The sequence below is a fragment of the Diabrotica virgifera genome, chromosome 2 (assembly GCF_917563875.1).
Source record: "Diabrotica virgifera virgifera chromosome 2, PGI_DIABVI_V3a".
In the NCBI taxonomy this organism is placed as follows: Eukaryota; Metazoa; Arthropoda; class Insecta; order Coleoptera; family Chrysomelidae; genus Diabrotica; species Diabrotica virgifera.
Window position 1 is genome coordinate 75,918,634 of NC_065444.1, and position 15,763 is coordinate 75,934,396.

The 15,763-nt window shown below is 31.0% G+C and overlaps 1 protein-coding gene across 2 annotated transcripts in view; it reads right to left on the bottom strand.

Annotated features, from left to right (window-relative positions):
• Positions 1-270: 270 nt before the first annotated feature.
• The window catches only part of LOC126879530 (zinc finger protein 664-like), a 60,327-nt gene continuing 44,834 nt past the window's right edge, over positions 271-15,763 (bottom strand). Inside the window, exon 2 of one of the 2 annotated variants that reach the window (XM_050642634.1) lies at positions 271-1,438. In XM_050642634.1, the coding sequence (XP_050498591.1) occupies positions 462-1,438 (977 nt within the window). In that variant the 3' untranslated portion in view covers positions 271-461. Of the gene's footprint in view, positions 1,439-10,064; positions 13,516-15,763 lie in introns of those variants that run through there. The other variant, XM_050642635.1, reaches the window with a different exon arrangement.

Below are 15,763 nucleotides of genomic sequence, written 5' to 3' on the forward strand. Positions count from 1 at the left end.
AAGTTATAATACCATTTAAGTACCTACCTATGCGAACCTGTATTTCGAGCATATTTTTAGAAAAGTGCACTCAAACCCTTTTACTTCTAACCCCCTCAATAGATTTATGTTAGGTACAATAAAGTTAAATCAGTGAACAATTCCATGTGTGTATTTATTATTTCATTGGGGGAATGTATACGTTCGGATTCAATAAATGTGTCTTTGTAAAGACAATGACGTCAATATTACTGAGTAACAAGATATTTACTCAATACACAAGGCAAAAAAAAACTATTTATTAACAACAGATTTCATATGTTTATAATTTAAGGTTTCTCTCCAATACAGTAGGAAAAATGAAAGAATACCCATGAACATATAAAACATGCAGTGTCACGCTTGTGACACTGTGACAGGAAAATACAGCGTGTATTTTTAAATGAGATGGATTAAACTGCTTTAAACAAATTCCACACTCACTAAAGTTTCACTTCAGTGTGCGTTCTCAAATGAGGTTTCAAATTACTTTTCTGAGAAAACAGCTTAAAACAAATTTCACACTTGTACGGTTTTTCTCCAGTGTGCACTCTCAAGTGTTTTTTTAAATCGCCCGTTATATTAAATTGCTTAAAACAAATTTCACACATGTAAGGTTTTACTCCGGTGTGCAATCTCAAATGAGTTTTCAAATCACCTGCTTGACCAAACTGTTTAAAACAAATTTCACACTTATACGGTTTTTCTCCAGTGTGCACTCTCAAATGTTTTTTCAAAGTATCTGTTTTACCAAACTGTTTAAAACAAGTTTCACACCTGTATGGTTTTTCTCCAGTGTGCATTCTCAAATGTATTTTCAAACTATGTTCCATAGTAAATTGCTTTAAACAAATTGCACACTTGTACGGTTTTTCTCCAGTGTGCACTCTCAAATGATTTTTCAAACTACCTGCTCGACCAAACTGTTTAAAACAAGTTTCACACTTGTACGGTTTTTCTCCAGTATGCACTCTCAAATGTTTTTTTAAAGTATCTGTTTTACCAAACTGTTTAAAACAAGTTTCACACTTGTACGGTTTTTCTCCAGTATGCACTCTCAAATGTGTTTTCAAATCACCTGCTTGACCACACTGTTTAAAACAAATTTCACACTTGTACGATTTTTCTCCAGTATGCACTCTCAAATGTGTTTTCAAAACATCTGCTCTAATAAACTGCTTAAAACAAATTTCACACTTGTATGGTTTTTCTTCAGTGTGCACTCTCAAATGAGTTTTCAAAATACCTTTTGTAGTAAATTGCTTGAAACAAATTTCACATTTGTAAAGTCTGTTTTCAGTACCAACTTTCATACTTTTATTTAAAATTTTTCTTCCAGCATCTTGATCTGTATATTTTCCTTTATGAGATGAATATGACGTTTCCATAATCTCCATTTTGTTCCCCTCCTGGGGACAACCTAAAATACAAACCAACTATAAATATTTTACTGGAACAGAAGACAAAGGAATATAATACTGCTAGGATAGCCTAGCCTACACACTTTTAAATAAAATTTGGAGAACAGAAGAGTTACCCAGAGAATGCACGCAAGGTCAACCAAGATACGATTATTTAACAACAACGTGAAGACTGTGCTAGTATACGTAGCCGAAACTTGCGAAGTTTTAAGAAAATGTATCGGACAGATGCAGGTGTTCAATTTTTCACACTGTCATGTAAAAAATAATATACTTTTTACTGTATTAAATCTATAATAATTACAAAGCCAACCCTGTCCTGTCCAGTAGTACCAGTTCATCCCCTCCTACTTCTTACTCTCACCCCTTCCACGCATGGAGAATATAAACCTGATCTCAGCAACAGCACCACTTGATTTAAAAAAAAAACGCTGAATCATAATTTCAAAAAATGAAGAACCGGCCATGTGTTTTCAAACAAATTTCACACTTGTACAGCTTTTCTCCAGTGTGCACTCTCAAGTGTTTTTCAAATCACCCGTTGTATTAAATTACTTCACAATAAATTTCACACTTGTAAAGCTATCGCCCAATGTGGATATAGGCCTCCCCTATTTCCCTCCATTGTCCTGGTCGCTTAGAACCCAATTAGTGGTCATTCTTTTTATATCGTCAGCCCGTCCCGTAGGTGATCTTCCTATACTTCTTTTAACGACTCTTGTCTCCATTCGAGCAACCTCTTTGTCCATCGCCCATCTGTCAGAAGGGCACATGACCGGCCCAGTTCCATTTCAGTTTAGCCACCTGATATACAACATCTCTGACTCCTGTTCTCAATCGTAGTCCTTCGTTTGTTATATGATCCCGCAATGACACACCAATCATCTACCTTTCCATCTTACGTTGAGCAATTCTTAGTTTCTTAGCAGATGCGGTTGTTAATGTTAGAGTTTCAGCACCATAGGTCATAACCAGCAAAACGCATTGGCAAAGACTTTCCGTTTCAAGCAGATTGGAAGATCGCTTTTGAATACGTCTCTGAGTTTACCATATGCGGCCCAGGAGAGGATAATTCTTCGTTTCAATTCACATGTTTGATTGTCTCTCGTGATTCGTATTTCATGACCAAGATATTTGTACTTTTCGGCAAACTCAATTTCGCAGTTGTTAATGACAATATTTTCACTGGGAACCAGGTTTGTCATTAGCTTTGTCTTAGATATGTTAATTTTTAACCCAACCTGAGAGCACACTTCTTGAAGGTCTTCCAACATTATTCTAATATCCTTTAAATTGTCTGCTAGTAGAACTAGGTACATCGTCTGTGAAACGCAAGTTTGTTAGATTTTGTCCATCTATGTATATTTAGACCTTTCTCCCTCCAATCAAGCATTTTAATGGAGTATCCCAGAACGTGTGTTATGTATATTTTGGCTGTGACTTTATAGATCTTAATTGATAATCGGCATACTTCCATCTATTTGTAGTTTATATATTTTATTGATAACAAATTATGCATACAAAAACATTTAACGGTTGGATTAAATATATATTCAATTTTATAACCTGGGGTCTCCTAATACCCCGGCTAGCCTTTTATGTCATAGAAAATGCATTCTAATAAAGTTGTAATAATGCGGTAATTCGATACATTTTATGGATTAGTACCGACTGTGAGTGTACTATCGTTTTATATAATGGGTTTTTTTACATGTTTAAATGGGGAATTCCCCATTGATGTCGCAGATATTAATTCCTATAATTTGTGGCTACTAAAATATCCTGATTGGAAAAAGCCTAATCTGAGTCAACGTAAAATGTATATTTTGGCACTAGGCAAGGATCTTATAAAGGAATATGTTTTCAGGCGTTATAATAATAACCAGATCGAAAAGATTAAAAAGCGTCATATGGCAGTCGTATTACCAGATCTGTTGGATATTACTGAGCGCAGATAGAAAAAATATTAAGTGGGGAGTACCATTTGTGTTGTAGAGGCATAGATAGAAAAATAAGTAAAGTATGCTACTCTGGGCTAATTAGCAAAATACATACAACGAAAAGTTATTTACCAGCAATTTTATTGCTGGAATCGAATCGTATGATTGTATATATTAGTTGAATAGATATGCAAAGTCCGCAGATAGTGTGCTACTTTTTTTATAAACAAAATGGCGCCCAAAAATCGTGTTTCTTTCAATTTTTGCTCTATAACTCTAAATATTTTAACCTTACACCAAAAACATTCAAATAAAAATTTACTGTAATTAAATTCTGCATAGAGACGTGTTTTTCCCGATTTACTTCGACGAAAATTTTCCCCGGAAAATGCGGGTTTTCCAACAAAATCTTTAATTTTCAACTAAAATTTTACATATGTAATTGTTTATCAATAATTAAATAACTTGGTAATATAAAAGCTTTTTTCGTATAAACTATAATTCCAGAAGCCGATGGAAATTGAATAAACAGTTTAGCAACAATTGAATTGTTAATTAAAAATTTACAGTCGCTATAATAACCACAATAATTATGATACATAAGAATAACTATGATTTTTGTATAAAAAACACACTACCTATCTAATGTACTTTACAGAATTGAAATTGGACTATTTAAGCGGATTCAGGAATATTTTAAAATTATAACAATTTTTTGGATTATAAACAAATAGAATATCTCGGGAAATATTAAATTAAATCATGAAAACGGTATTGGAAAAAAAGCGGCAGGACGCTTCTTTTAAAAGAAAAAACATTTAATTATTATAAGAAAAGAAAACTACATATTTTTTCCAGTTGTAGACTTTTTTTAGATAAACTTACTACAAGTGTACCGTTTAACTTTAAAAACACAAATATTCCCATTTGAAAGCTGTATAATTATTTAAACAATATTTATTTAAACAAATTAAAAAATTTTGTTATAATAAATAAATAAATTTATTATAACAAAACAAAAGCAACTTTGACATTTAATAATGCGTTAGTTAGATGGCTCAAACTCGAGTTACTTGGGAACAAAAAAAGAATGAAAGAAAATTGCTCCATGGGAAGCCGAGAAAATGCATTTTTTAACGTATACCGATTTTGAACTTTGAGTTTACATTTTCTCCAACCTAATTTTTGATTGGAATTTTGCTATTTTTGGCAATTTTCACTCGTAATATCGATAGTATTTATTATAATAATATATGTTATGATCATTTTAAAGATATGAAAATTGGTGTGAAGAAAGAGGACAAAAATAAAAAGGTGGTAGTTCGAAATTTATGATCCTATTGTTTATATCTTTGCCGTAAATGCCGGTCAACTTTGACAGGTTGTATCTCAGGAACCACTCATCACAATTAAACGTTTTTTCTTTTAAAAGAAGCGTCCTGCCGCTTTTTTTCCAATACCGTTTTCATGATTTAATTTAATTTAATATTTCCCGAGATATTCTATTTGTTTATAAGCCAAAAAATTAATTGTTTATACTTTTAAAATATTCCTGAAGCCGCTTAAACAGTTCAATTTCAATTCTGTAAAGTACATTAGATAGGTAGTGTGTTTTTTATACAAAAATCATGGTTATTCTTATGTATCATAATTATTGTGGTTATTATAGCGACCGTAAATTTTTAATTAACAACTCAATTGTTGCTAAACTGTTTATTCAATTTCCATCGGCTTCTGGAATTATAGTTTGTACGAAAAGAGCTTTTATATTACCAAGTTATTTAATTATTGATAAACAACTACATATGTAAAATCTTAGTTGAAAATTAAAGATTTTGTTGGAAAACCCGCATTTTCCGGGGGAAATTTTCGTCGAAGTAAATCGGGAAAAACACGTCTCTATGCAGAATTTAATTACAGTAAATTTTTATTTGAATGTTTTTGGCGTAAAGTTAAAATATTTAGAGTTATAGAGCAAAAATTGAAAAAAACACGATTTTTGGGCGCCATTTTGTTTATAAAAAACGTAGCACACTATCTGCGGACTTTGCATATCTATTTAACTAATATATACAATCATAAGATTCGATTCCAGCAATAAAATTGCTGGTAAATAACTTTTCCCAAAAATGGGCTAATCTCCGATAATCTGCCCAGACTATGCGTAAAGTTTATTAAAATTGTGTACCTATGCCTAGAACATGTGAAATCAGAGACAGTTTGTGTACATTGTACAAATAGTATGTACTTAGTTGTTATTTACTTTGTTGGTATTAATCAGTACAATGTATTTTGTAGTATACAATCTTCGAGCTCAGCTGCAGGATCTATCGCCTTTAGTGAAACAAAATTCAAGATGATTATTTCATTCATAGGAGATTCTGACCAATAGATAAAAATTAAACTGATTATTTTTTAATGATTTTAACTTCCAATCGTATAGTAAGACATTTGATCACGTGTTTAATTCTGTCCAATCAGATTAAAATTATACTGAGAATTATCTACTGTAGAAAATTACCGATAGAATTTTTTTAAGTAGATTGTTTCTGTCTAATGGCAACCAGTTTCCTAGTTTTGACAACTGTTACATTTAAGAAAATATCCATAATATACGTATTAAAAAATAATCTTACGAATATCACACGACATTAAGAATAAATAAGAAAATAATGCTTCATTTTTACTCAAATTTGTTGTCATTGGGCAATAGCCACTCGAGCCCTGCGGGCTCTCGTGTCTATTACCAGACAACAAATTTTCGAAAAACTGTCGCATTATTGTCAATTTATTCTCACTCTCTTGTGATATTATACCCGATAATTTTTGATAATTTCTCGTTGTCAAGTATATTACGTCAGATGCCCTTCGTTGCTACGAAAAAATACATTCAGTGACATTAATGACAATTAATGTTTTAAAAATTATAAAAGTGATGAATTTCAATCGTCAAATATTTATAACAACTGTGTGTTTAATTGTACTAATTTGTACTTACATAAATAAATTACAATAAAATTTTGGTTAATTTCTCGTCGTCAAGTATATTACGTCAGATGCCCTTCGTTGCTACGAAAAAATACATTCAGTGACATTAATGACAATTAATGTTTTAAAAATTATAAAAGTGATGAATTTCAACCGTCAAATATTTATAACAACTGTGTGTTTAATTGTACTAATTTGTACTTACATAAATAAATTACAATAAAATTTTGGTTTTGAACAGTTTTATTCATGAAATAATCGCAACAAATTGCACTCGATCTCTAAAATTAATATAGAATTTTAGAGCTCTTGTGCAATTACTACTGATAATTTATTTCTGTAAATGACTAACTTCCCGGGAGACCTAATGACGCTACTTTACTGACCGCTTCGTATGATGGTTGAAGTGAGAATCATTGATGATGAGACTACATGTTGTCTGTATGAGGTGACTCGAAATAATGTATTTAAAAGCCCATCTGAACTGTTTGACTTGACTCGAATGAATATATTTAAAAGCACATTTTGACTGGTTGAAGTTACTCGAAGGAATTATTGTAAATGTATGTTCTCTCTTGTTGGCAACATGAATTGGGTCATAGCCCACGCGACTTAACACAACAAAGGATTTTATTTAGTCAGCCAAATTATTGTGCCCTAGCCAAAAATTATTGTTTGATTTGCAATAATTAAACTAATTAAGTAGCCCGCACATGTTTGCAATATAATAATTGCGTTAGTGTGATATACGGGGCGATAAAAAGATTGTTTAATATCGAATATGAAAATTGAATGTTTGAGATTAAACAGCAGTAATGTGCATGCTTTATAACATAAAAATAATGTTATTCTACAGTTTTTTTTCGTATAGGCATAATTCACACCTTATACGAATCGGGTCCGTTCAGACCTCGGCCCGTCTTGTAATATTTTCAGGCCCGTCCGATGAAAGTTAAACAAATTTCACACTTGTACGGGTTTTCTCCAGTGTGCACTCTCAAGTGTATTTTCTTGACAAAACACTACTATTATTTTATGACTTTTATTTGACAAAATGATTTAAATTACACAAAAGGTCTTCCAATATAAAATTATTATGTATAGGTATTCAACAATTGATTTTGATTTATGTTACAATAAAGTTCAATAAGCGTGCAATTTCATGTGTTTATTTATTATTTCATTGTAGATAAGGCGAAAACGGCGGCTTCGTTGGAAAAAATATTCCCATGAGATTTTTTTGCATAATCACATTCGTGAGACCCCAGAATAAGGTTCAAGAAGTCGGGTACGCGAAAAGTAATCCCAATTTGTTTAAACAAATTGCAAAAATAAAATTTTGTGCCCGGACAATTTTTTTATAGGTTTTTTGGACCATTCTGAACAAAAAAGGTCTCTTGTAATTTTTCTCTAAAGTTGATCGTTTTCGAGTTATGTCATTTAAAATTTAAAAAACGCGAAAATGGCCATTTTTAGCACTTAATAACTCAGTTAAAAGTTATTATGAAGAAAGTCAGAAAGTGACTAAACCATAGTTTAAAGCCCCCCCCCCCCCTACATGACTGAAGAAATTTGTGTCATTAATTTATTACTAAGCTGTTATTTTAATTATCAACAATGAGCGGTAAGATTGTATTGAGGCGGCCGGCACTGCGAGTACGAGTAAGATGCATCATTGGACTGCCGGAATGGCATCTCTTTCGCACTCATCACTGGCCGCCGCTTAATTCGTGCATGGAGCTCATTGTTAATAATTAAAAATTTCTTCAGGATCTCGTAAGGGGCCTTTAAACTTTGATTGAGTCATTTCCTGACTTCCATATAATAATAATTTTTAATAAGAGTTATTAAGCCTTGAAAATCGCAATTTTCTTTTTTTTTCAATATTAAATTGCGTATAACTCGAAAACGATCAAAAAATGAATGAATTAATTAAAAAATGGTCGGGCCGAAAATATTAATTTTTGCAATTTGTTTAAAAAAGATTGTTTAAATTACTACCACTTTTGGCGTGGGCGACTTCTTGAACCTTATTCTGGGGTGTCTTACGAATGTGATTATGCAAAAAAATCTCATGGGAATATTTTTCCAACGAAGCCGCCATTTTCGTCTTGTCTATTGGGGGAATGCATACGTTCGGATTCAATAAACTTGTCTTTGTAAAGACAATGAAGTCAATTTTACCGAGTAACAAGACATTTAGTCAATACACACGCACACACAACATTACTCGCTCTAATTACGCAGGCAGAGGTTTCAAACCAAGACAAAAAACAAAAGAAAAATCTATTTATTAACAACAGATTTCATATGCTTATAATTTAAGGTTTTTCTCCAACATGTGTTCGCAAATGTAATTTTAAATGAGATGTTGTATTAAATTGCTTTAAACAAATTTAACACTCACTAAAGTTTCACTTAAGTTTTTGTCCAGTGCTGTGTGCCATCTTAAATAATTATTTAAATGAGCTTTCTGAGAAAACTGCTTAAAACAAATTTCACACTTGTATGGTTTTTCTCCAGTGTGTACTCTCACTCTTAAGTGTATTTTCAAATGACTTTTTGTAATAAATTGCTTTAAACAAATTGCACACTTGTACGGTTTTTCTCCAGTGTGCAGTATCAAGTGTTTTTTTAATCACTCGTTCTATTAAATTGCTCTAAACAAATTTCACACTTGTAAGGCTTTTCCCAAATGTGTGTTTGCATATGTACTTTTAGATGAGATGTTATATTAAATTATTAAATTGCTTTAAATAAATTTCACACTATGTAAGGTTTCTCTCCAGTTTGCAATCTCAAATTAATTTTCAAACCGCATGCTTGACCAAACTTTTCAAAACAAAATTCACACTTGTACGGGTTTTCTCCAGTGTGACGCTTGTTTCACACACTAAGAGTTTTGAACGTGCGATGGTTGAAGTGTACATAGTGGCTCGAGCAATCATATGAAATCTTTCTCCCTTCACCGAACGTTTCAAGCGATGAAGGGAGAAATATTCCATATATATGATTACTCGAGCAACTATGTGCATTTCAGTCATCGCATGTTCAAAATTCTTAGTGTGTGAAACAAGCTCGAGTCCTCATATGTGACTTCAAATTACCTCCTTCACCAAACTGGTTAATACAAATTTCACACTTGTACGGTCTTTTTCCAGTGTACACTATTAAATGAGTTTTCAAACTAATTGCTTGACCAAACTGACTAAAACAAGTTTCACTCTTGTGCGGTTTTTCTCCAGTGTGCAATCTCAAATGTTTTTTCAAAGTATCTACTTCATCAAAATATATAAAACACAAGTTTCGCACTTGTACGGGTTTTCTCCAGTGTGCACTCTCAAGTGTATTTTCAAATTACTTTTTGTAGTAAATTGCTTTAAACAAATTGCACTATTATTTTATGACTTTTATTTGACAAAATGTTTTAAATTACACAAAAGGTCTTCCAAGATAAAAATTATTATGTATGGGTATTCAACGATTGATTTATGATACAATAAAGTTCAATAAGTGTACAATTTCATGTGCTTTTTTATTATTTCATTGGGGGAATGCACACGTTCGGATTCAATAAATGTGACTTTGTAAAAACAATGAAGTCAATTTTACTGAGTAACAAGATATTTACTCAATACACACCCACAACATTACTCGCTAAAATTACGCAGGTAGAGGTTTCAAACAAAGGCCAAAAACAAAACAAAAAAATTATTATTTATTAACAACAAATTTTATATGCTTATAAGGTTTTTCTCCAACAGGTGTTCGCAAATGTAATTTTAAATGAGATGTTGTATTAAATTTCTTAAAACAAATTTCATACTCACGTGCTATGATGCGATGAGGCAGTCGCATCAGGCGGCATCACAAGGGGGGCGGCATAATCAGTAAAATCAAAATACACATTGAACCATTCAATAATTAAAAATATGTAGTAAAAATATTATCCCAAGGGGTTTTACGTGCCCTGCCCTTGCCACTCTTTAAACTTAGTCATAAATGGCGCAGCGTCTTCTACAGAAACAACAACCTTTTTCTGTATTATACAAGAACTAGTTTTTTTCTGGTTCTACAAAGCATTGTGAATTTCTGAAAAAACATGTTTCTCAACTAACTCTACAACCGTTGAGTGCTTAGATGGTCAAGTCGAATACATGCATTAAAACTTTTAAGATTTCAATTTTGTGAAATATGATGCCTTGTTCGAAATAATAATAATTGACGTCAACAAAGATTCGGAAACTAAAGTCAAAGCACGAGAATTAGCAAAAAATATTAAAAATTATAAATTTATATGTGGTGTAGTTCTTTGGTATATTTTATTTCATATAAATTCAGTCTCGAAGATGTCGCAACATGTAATTATAAATGTGAAAAGATTGTGTAAAACTGTTGTCAGAAACAATAGAAAAGAAAAACAAAAGTTACAGACAATCTGGCTATGACCAAATGAAAATTACTGCTGATGCAATGAAATTGCAGAAATCTTGATATAATTTCCGAATTTTCAGCTGAAAGTGAAATTCGATCCAGGAGAAAAAAGTGTCAATTTGGTTACGAAAAAACTATGAATGAGTTAAAAGGAAGATCAATGTAAAATAAATTTTTTCATCTATATTTTAGACATTGTCATTAATTCTTTGATCGATTTTCGCTTCTAGAAATTCATAATAAAATTTTATATTTTTATATGATATTTTCAAGAGAAATAAATAATAAAACACTAGAAAAATATTGTACGAATATTCATTCAATACTCTCAATAGAAAAAGATGAAAAATCGGATATAGAGGCAAATGATCTAGAAAAATTGCTTGATATATCGCAAATGATACCCTTTAGAGGTTTTGAACTATTTGTGCCAAAATAACCTAACTCATTTGTACCTAAATATAGATGATAGCTGTATTTTCTTTATTTTCATCATTTCTTCAGAATCTTATAAAAATTCCCTGTCTCGGTAGCCAGTGGGGAAAGAAGTTTTTCAAAATTCAAAATTATTAAAAACTATTTACGAAGCTCCATAAAACAAAACTAAAAAAATTAGCACTTATTTCAATAGTGTCCTTACTAGCTACTACTTTAGACTACACCAATCTGATTGACGCGTTTGCCAAAATTAGAGTCATAAGGATAACTTGTAATTTCTGTAAATGTTATTTAATGTTAATGCATATTTCATTTATGTGTGTGTGGGCCACAGATTTTTATTGGTACCTTATTCTATTTCTTTTGTCATATTTATAGCTGTTTATCTAGTTAATCAGTAATTTAATTATCTCCATTTCATGACAACTTAGTAGATACTCTATACTAATTGGAAAACACACTTGTGTTTATCGTATATCGTAATATAATTGGTCTATATATCTCGTTAATTTTAATTTAATTTAAAGTAATTTAATTAATTTAATTTCATTTAATTTAAAGTATGTTTTGTTTTTAAGATAAAAGTTTTCGTTAATTTTGAGTAGTTTCAATTAATGAAAATAAAAGTTAATTTTCAATAATATTTAATGGGCGCTATTTCGAATACTTGCTTCATATTGAAAAGATGTACATATTTCAATAGTGTCCTTACTAGCTACTACTTTAGACTACACCAATCTGATTGACGCGTTTGCCAAAATTAGAGTCATAAGGGTAACTTGTAATTGAATCGTTTATTTCAGAAAGGGGTCAAGTGACAAATCTTGACAAAATGAGTGCAAAAAATTAATTTTTTTTTCTTAAACAAATTAACAAGATACATTTTTAATAAATACAACACTGTTTGACAAATACTCCAGGTTGTTAAGTAGAATTTTTATTTTATATAAAGTGATTGTTTGTTGAATGTAAACAGTGTGTAAACTTGATTTTCTCAAAAGTAGATACTTGTGACTTGACCCCTTTCTGAAATAAATGATTCAATTTCTATAAATATTATTTAATGTTAATGCATATTTCATTTATGTGTGTGTGAGCCCCAGATTTTTATTGGTACCTTATTCTATTTCTTTTGTCATATTTATAGCTGTTTATCTAGTTAATCAGTAATTTAATTATCTCCATTTCATGACAACTTAGTAGATACTCTATACTAATTGGAAAACACACTTGTGTTTATCGTAGGTCGTAATATAATTGGTCTATATATCTTGTTAATTTTAATTTAATTTAAAGTAATTTAATTAATTTAAGTTTTTAAAATAAAAGTTTTCGTGCATTTTGTATAGTTTCAATTAATGAAAATAAAAGTTAATTTTCAATAATATTTAAGGGACGGTATTTCGAATACTTGCATCATATTGAAAAGATGTACCGCACGGCTCTGCACTTCACACTCACTAAAGTTTCATTTCAGTTTTTCTCCAGTGTGCAATCTTAAATGATCATTTAAATGAGCTTTCTGAGAAAACTGCTTAAAACAAATTTCACATTTATACGGATTTTCTCCAGTGTGTACTCTCAAATGTCTTTTCAAACTTCCTGCTTCATTAAACAGCTTAAAACAAATTTCGCACTTGTAAGGCTTTTCACCAGTGTGCACTCTCAAATGTCTTTTAAAATCACCTACTTCACTAAACTGCTTAAAATTTCACATTTGTACGGTTTTTCTCCAGTGTGTACTCTCAAATGTTTTTTTAAAGTTCCTGCTTCACTAAACAGCTTAAAACAAATTTCACACTTGTAAGGCTTTTCTCCAGTGTGCACTCTCAAGTGTATTGTCAAACTACTTTTTTTTTTAAATTGCTTTAAACAAATTTCACACTTGTACGGTTTTTCTCCAGTGTGCAATCTTAAATGATCATTTAAATGAGCTTTCTGAGAAAACTGCTTAAAACAAATTTCACATTTATACGGATTTTCTCCAGTGTGCACTCTCAAATGTCTTTTCAAATTACTTTCTTGACCAAACTGCTTAAAACAAATTTCACACTTGTACGGTTTTTCTCCAGTGTGTACTCTCAAATGTCTTTTCAAAACACCTTTTGTAGTAAATTGCTTGAAACAGATTTCACATTTGTAAGGTCTGTTTTCACACCCAACTTTCATACTTTTATTTGATATTTTACCTTCAGCAGCTTGACCTGTATATTTTCCTTTATGAGATGAATGTGACGTTTCCATAATCTTCATTTTGTTCCCCTCCTGGGGACAACCTAAAATACAGATCAACTATAAATATTTTACTGGAACGGGATGTGTCGATGGGGCAGAAGGTATGGTATTTAATCTGCCTTTTGGTCATTAGTTAATTAAATGCATAATAACCCATCTTCAGTTTAACAATATATATTTATAATAAATACGGGGGCGAGCCACAACTATCAACAATTATCAATAGGTACTGATCTATCACACTAATTTCAACATATTCACGTCTAATATAGGCTATTGATTATGTTCAAAATAAGAGAGCTAAAAGGAACTACAACGGTAACGGGATTTTATTGTCTCATATGGTCAACTGACCTATAAATTTGAAAAAACCGCGGAGTGCTACCATTTAAATGGGTGCGTTTTTGAGAAAGAGGTAAATTAGTCCCTAGGCAAGGGTGCATTAGGTGAGTTCAATGCACTTTTGGTACAAACACGTCTACAGCAAAATTGTTCTAGGTTAAATTTACTATCAAAATATCACATTTGAAAGTCAAAAATATTTTTTTTATAAAAATATATTTAAAAGAAAAGCAAGAAAAAAACACGAAAGAAAGCAATTCTGTTTTTTGCCCCATACCTTTTTTCCACAGGGATATAAGTATAGTCATTGCTTCAGCGAAAAATAACTACCATCTCTACTACCTTCCTCTTTAAAATGACGTTTGGTATTTAGGATTAGGATTTACAGTTTCCGAAATAGGACTTTTTAAAGTTCGCCAGTCTCAGCATCTTTGAGTAATTTTCCCCGTTATTTCGCAAACATTGTTCTCTAACGTTTTTCTACGCATTTCTAGGTATACGCAATGGTACATTTAGTAGAAAGAAAAGCCAATTACCTTTAAAATGGCTATTGTATAAGGTTGTGCGACTATTTTTAAGCAAGTTATGCTTTTTCAAGTTTTATTACTTTTAATGATTTTTTATATTTTTTATGATTATTTTTTAAATTTCTCGTTATGACTTTTTTCTTGTACATTTAGGTATATACGTTGTAGAATAAAAGAAACTTTATTTTCTTTACTTTAAAATGGTGTATTGCAAAAAACTCTAGGACTATTTTTAAATAAGATATCCGTCATCCAGGGGTATCCGTAATTTGAGAAAATGTTATGAGTTTTTATTTTTTTCAATTAGAAGAACATAATTGCATATTATAACATAATTTTTAATTCCAAATAACTTTTCTTAATAACAGCTTTCGATATTGTGAAATATAAAGGTACTTTACTCTTGAGCGAAATTCATATTTTTTAACATACCTCGTACACTATTGATAAAATTTTATATCTGATAATTGCATCTTAGGTTTTAGACTATGAAGAGCATTTTATAATGAATATTTTTTTTATAAAGGGAATTACAAAAAAGTTTTCCATATGGTTCCAACCTAGTTGGACCTATTGTATGTGAATATGTCACACTTTGAAAAAGCATATCTTGTTTAAAAATAGTCCTAGAATTTTTTACAATACAGTTACCATTTTATAGTAAAGAAAATAAGATTTCTTTTTTATTGCACAATGTATGTACCTAAATTTACATTAAAAAAGTTATAATGAGACATTAAAAATAATCGTAAACTATATCAAAAATCATTAAAAGCATAAAACTTTGAAAAACCATATCTTGCTTAAAAATAGTCATGCAGCCTTCTCAATAGACCGTTTTAAAGGTGCAAAATGGGAAAAAATCTGTGAGTCGCGAACTTTGACAAAGCATATTTTGGAAACTGTAAATTATAGAGATTTCTACCAATAGTATAGTATAGTTGATCCAAAAGATGGCATAACCCAGACATCCAAAGTGAAAGTTATCCTTCAACACCAAATTGTTCTATATGGTCCACACAATGTCTAGAAAAAAGTGTTTGGGGGGGGGGAGAAATCGGTAAATTCGTAGTTTTTTACGTTTTTCGTCAATATTTCTAAAACTATGCGTTTTAGCATGAACAACCCTCTATACAAAAATGTTCTACATTAAATTTGAAATAAAAAAGGCCCTATGCATAATCTTTCTAAAATGCATGGTTCCAAAGTTACGGAAGTAGTATAGTATAACTGGTCCAAAAAAGGCCTAACCCAAACATCCAAAGTAAAAGTTTTCCTCCAACACCAAATTGTTCTGTATGGTCCACATATTGTTCAATAAAAAGTTACACCATTTTGAACGTCCGGTTTGGGGGGCAGATGGGGGAGAAATCGGTAAATTAGTAGTTTTTTTACGTTTTTCGTCAATATTTCTAAAACT